General features: G+C 41.6%; 1 protein-coding gene across 1 annotated transcript in view; it reads left to right on the forward strand.

Moving 5' to 3' along the window:
• Positions 1 to 3840, forward strand: part of LOC102300200 (lymphocyte antigen 75-like) — a 21428-nt gene extending 17588 nt beyond the window's left edge. Inside the window, exons 3-6 of the mRNA XM_014330175.2 lie at positions 80 to 463; positions 640 to 960; positions 1070 to 1161; positions 3243 to 3840. Of these exons, the coding sequence (XP_014185661.1) occupies positions 80 to 463; positions 640 to 960; positions 1070 to 1161; positions 3243 to 3371 (926 nt within the window). The 3' untranslated portion in view covers positions 3372 to 3840. The remainder of the gene's footprint in view (positions 1 to 79; positions 464 to 639; positions 961 to 1069; positions 1162 to 3242) is intronic.
• Positions 3841 to 4222: the final 382 nt, after the last annotated feature.

The following is a 4222-nucleotide window of genomic DNA, read 5'->3' on the forward strand; positions in this document are numbered from 1 at the left end:
GTGTGTGTGTGTGTGTGTGTGTGTGTGTGTGTGTGTGTGTGTGTGTGTGTGTGTGTGTGTGCACATATCATTTCCACAGGACTGTTTTACTTACCTGGCTATTTTCCTCATCTTTACAACCTTGTTGAATATGGAAGAAACTGGACCAGAGCTCAGGAATACTGCAGGAACAAGTATACTGACCTAGCCATTGTACATAATGAGCAAGACTTGGCCAAACTGAGGAACCTCACAGAAGGGTTTTCTAATGTGTGGATTGGACTTATACCTGACACTGAAGCATGGAAGTGGTCTCTGGAAAACCAGGATTACTATGGTGAAGGGGAGACTGAGTTCAGGATGTGGAATGATGGGGAACCCAATGGTTTAGGACACCATAAAGTTTGTGCAGCAATGCTTAAAAATGGGAAATGGGCAGATGTAGAATGCAACAGCCAACTGCCATTCTTCTGCTACAATAAAAGTAATTAAATACAATATGCATACTGTATATCAGTGTCCTGATTATTATCATGACTATCATTGTAATCTCAAATGGAGGTGATGAATAAGTAACACAGATGTATAGCTCATTTGAATTCTTTGGCTGAGCAGTGAAGTTAGACCCTTACTTATGTTTCTTTGCTCAAATGTTTTCAGACACATCACGCTTCATATTTGTGAATATGAGTAACACCTGGGAGGATGCTCAGAGCTACTGCAGAAAGAACCACACTGACCTTGCCAGTGTGAGAAACCAATCTGAGAATGAAGAGCTGAAAAAGATAACAGTGAGTTCCTACACGTGGATTGGACTATACAGGAATTCCTGGAAGTGGTCGGATGGAACTGCACAGTTATTACACAACTGGGATCCTGATAAACCATCCAAGATAGCCACAGATGCATGTGGGACTATATTTAGAGGCAAGTGGGTCAACTATCATTGCGGTGCAAACTGGTACTTTGTCTGTTATACTGGTGAGTTCTGATTTTACTGTATTTTTAATATATTCTGATATTTTCTTTAGTCTCAGAAGATCGTTACATCACAGCATTTTTTTCCCTCATTCTTTTTTCATAAACTCAGCACTCAGGGAGAGGAAGGTGCTGAAGATTAAGCTGAAGAAAACGGACCCCTCTGTGGAAATGGAGGACCTGGAGGAGGAAATCTTGGAAAAGGTCATACCTGAGTTTCAAATAATATTTACCTATAATGAAAAAAATAAACGTTTTACTCAAAGAAAGTCTTTATAACAGGTATGTGATATCAAAAATAAGACTGACAGCAAAACCGACATGAAATTAATCTTTTTTAAATAGATGAATATAGTAATAAAAATAATGATAATTCAAAATGTTATCAGGTGCCTCAGCATTTTTCAATTTAACGCAGTTAGCAGATCACAAAATATGTGCCCAAAACTGAAATCTGGGGCCACTTCCTGTATTGCAAGTGGCAACAAGGACCAGAGACAGTTCAGTGCATACTGCATTGCAGTCTTCAACATCTAAGTGAAATGCTTAAGGTCTTCTTGAGACTTTAGGATGAGAGTGAGTCCAGTCCAGTTTATTGTTCAGATAAACACCAAGGTACCTGTAGCTGTCCACAGCCTCAATGTCCATACCTTGGATGTTATTTGTGCCTGCGGAAGTCTACCACCAGCTCCTTGGTTTTATTAGTGTTGATCTGGAGGTAGTTCAGCTGGCACCACTCCACAAAGTCTTGGGTCAGTCCTCTGTACTCCTTGTCGTCCCCATCAGTGATGAGGCCGACTATTACAGAGTCATCAGAGAACTTCTGCAGGAAGCACTGGGTGGAGTTGTGGGTTAAGTCTGCAGTGTGATGGTGAAGAGGAACGGAGCCAGAACCGTTCCCTGTGGGGCGCCCGTACTGCAGACGACCCTGTCCGACACACAGCCCTGAGTTCTCACATACTGTGGTCCGTCGATGAGGTAGTCCAAAATCCAGGTAGAGAGGTGATGGTCCACACCTGAGTTCTCCAGCTTGTCCTTCAGGACTGTGGGCAGGACGGTGTTGAAGGCACTGGAGAAATCAAAGAACATGATTCTCACAGTGCTCCCAGCGGTCTCCAGGTGAGAGAGGGAACGATGCAGGAGGTGAATGACGGCATCATCCGCTCCAATGCCAGGCTGGTAGCCAAACTGAAGAGGGCCCAGTGATGAGATCACCAGGCGCCAAAGCTGAGCCAGGACCAGCCGCTCCAGGGTCTTCATCAGGTGGGATGTCAGAGCCACTGGCCTGTAGCTGTTGAGGTCCTTGGGGCATGAGGTCTTTGGCACTGGTACAACATAGGAGGTTTTTACAGAGCTGTGGGACTCTCCCCAGCCTCAGGCTCAGGTTGAAGACGCACTCCATCACCCAACACAGTTGGTCTGCGCAGGACCTGACAACCCTTGAGCTGATACCATCTGGACCCGCTAACTTCCTGACTTTAATCCTCCTCATTTCCCTCCTAACCTGGGTGGTGAGAAAGACAGGCTGGAGCCTTGTGTTGAGTTGTTTTGGATGCTGTTGTTGGGGATGGAGAGGAGTGAGCAGGGTGAGTAGAGGAGGTGTGAAGTGTCAGAGGTGGAACAGCAGCAGTGGGGGTGGGTGAGTCTGCAGCCGATGTTGAAGACTGCCTCATGGATGTGAAGCTAGTCAGAGCCTTTAACACTGTCTTATTCTGACTGAGCATAAAGATATGAATCGTAAGTGGGAAATAGATACCAATTAACACCTCACCATAAAAAAAGATCAGAATAGAGGTGGAAACCGTTCGTGAACCCCTAAGGGGAAACCACACCTATGCACGGCACAGGGGATTTGCCTCCAGTTGTGGTGTGCGTTGAGGAAGGCAACATATTTTACACATTTTCTTCATTTCGTCACTTTTTTTATTCATAGATCTGGGCAAACTGCACAATAAAGCTAATTTGAAAAGTCCAGTATTTGAAAAGTAAAAGCATACTGCTAAAAATACAAAACTGAGTTTAGTAATAATCTTTTTATAGAAGCCAACTAAAATATTGAAGAACAAACATTATTTACTGAAAATGTACTTAAAGTACAGTTTTGTTAATGTGTAGAAAGTGATATTTAAATGTCATCATTATAATTACATGTTCATCAAGTGATGAAGCTCTTTCTTTACTTGTAGGTAAATGATTTATTAAAACGTTTTCCCACAGACAAGTCTCATTAATCAGAGATATTTAAAGATTCAACAGGATATTAATGAAGCATTTATGTTTCACAGTTCAGACAGAGACTGACAGAGCATGGCCCGAGTGGAGTCTTCAAACTGCAATGGGTGAAGCAGCCTGATGGGAAGAAGCATGTTGAAGAAGAGGAGGAAGTAAAAGAGGCAAACTGTGGGGTCAAATAAAACATTTCATTATCCACATTTGATTATTGAATTCTCCTATTCAGGACATATGTGTAATTGGTTAGGTTAATATTCTTACAGTAAGGTACAAGTTTTTACTTTAGCAATGAAGCTTATGCATAAATTCAATAAGTAAGATCAGTCATCAGTCATCTGCCTGCTTTCTTGGGTGTTCAGCTGCTTTTCTGTTTACATGTCTACTGCTTTCTCACACTGTCAATCTCAATACTGACATTACTTTAGTCCAATCATCTTTTCACCCTTTTGCTGTGAGCCAATTAGCCTCTGCTTCGCATGCTTTAAATCTCAGCTCTCCATTGTTCTTTTTTTAGACTTTTTTTGTGCAGCCTGCCTCCTCCCCATCTCCACCTCAGACACCTCAGACAGAGCTCTATTCAAACCTCAGTCTTCATCTTCACCACCACCACCATCTAGACTCCAGGGGGCCGTGTCCTAAATCCTATACTGGTCCACTTGATTGTCATAGTTTATTAGTTTAAAAAAAAATAAATATTATTATTATTATTATTATTATTATTATTATTATTATTTAGAGTTATTAAAATCAGAACAGACATGACCATGGAATGGGAAAGATAAAAGAAAAGGAAAAGGAGAAGTTGGGAAGAAAATTAACAGAAGGAGAAAAATGGAGGAGAATAAGGACAGAGAGAAAAGACACTGAAAATGTCACGGGTCTGGGTCCGTTGGACCCAGTATGTGAAGTTTCATGTTTTTGTTATTCCATGTTTGAGGTTATTATGTTTTGGTTTTAGTTTGCATCAGGGATTGTTTTCTTGTTCTCTTGTTGTGTTTATGATGATGATGATTATGATGTTTATTATTTGAGT

This window comes from Haplochromis burtoni, unplaced genomic scaffold (assembly GCF_018398535.1).
Source record: "Haplochromis burtoni strain Fernald_Lab_line unplaced genomic scaffold, NCSU_Asbu1 Contig_702, whole genome shotgun sequence".
Classification (NCBI taxonomy): domain Eukaryota; kingdom Metazoa; phylum Chordata; class Actinopteri; order Cichliformes; family Cichlidae; genus Haplochromis; species Haplochromis burtoni.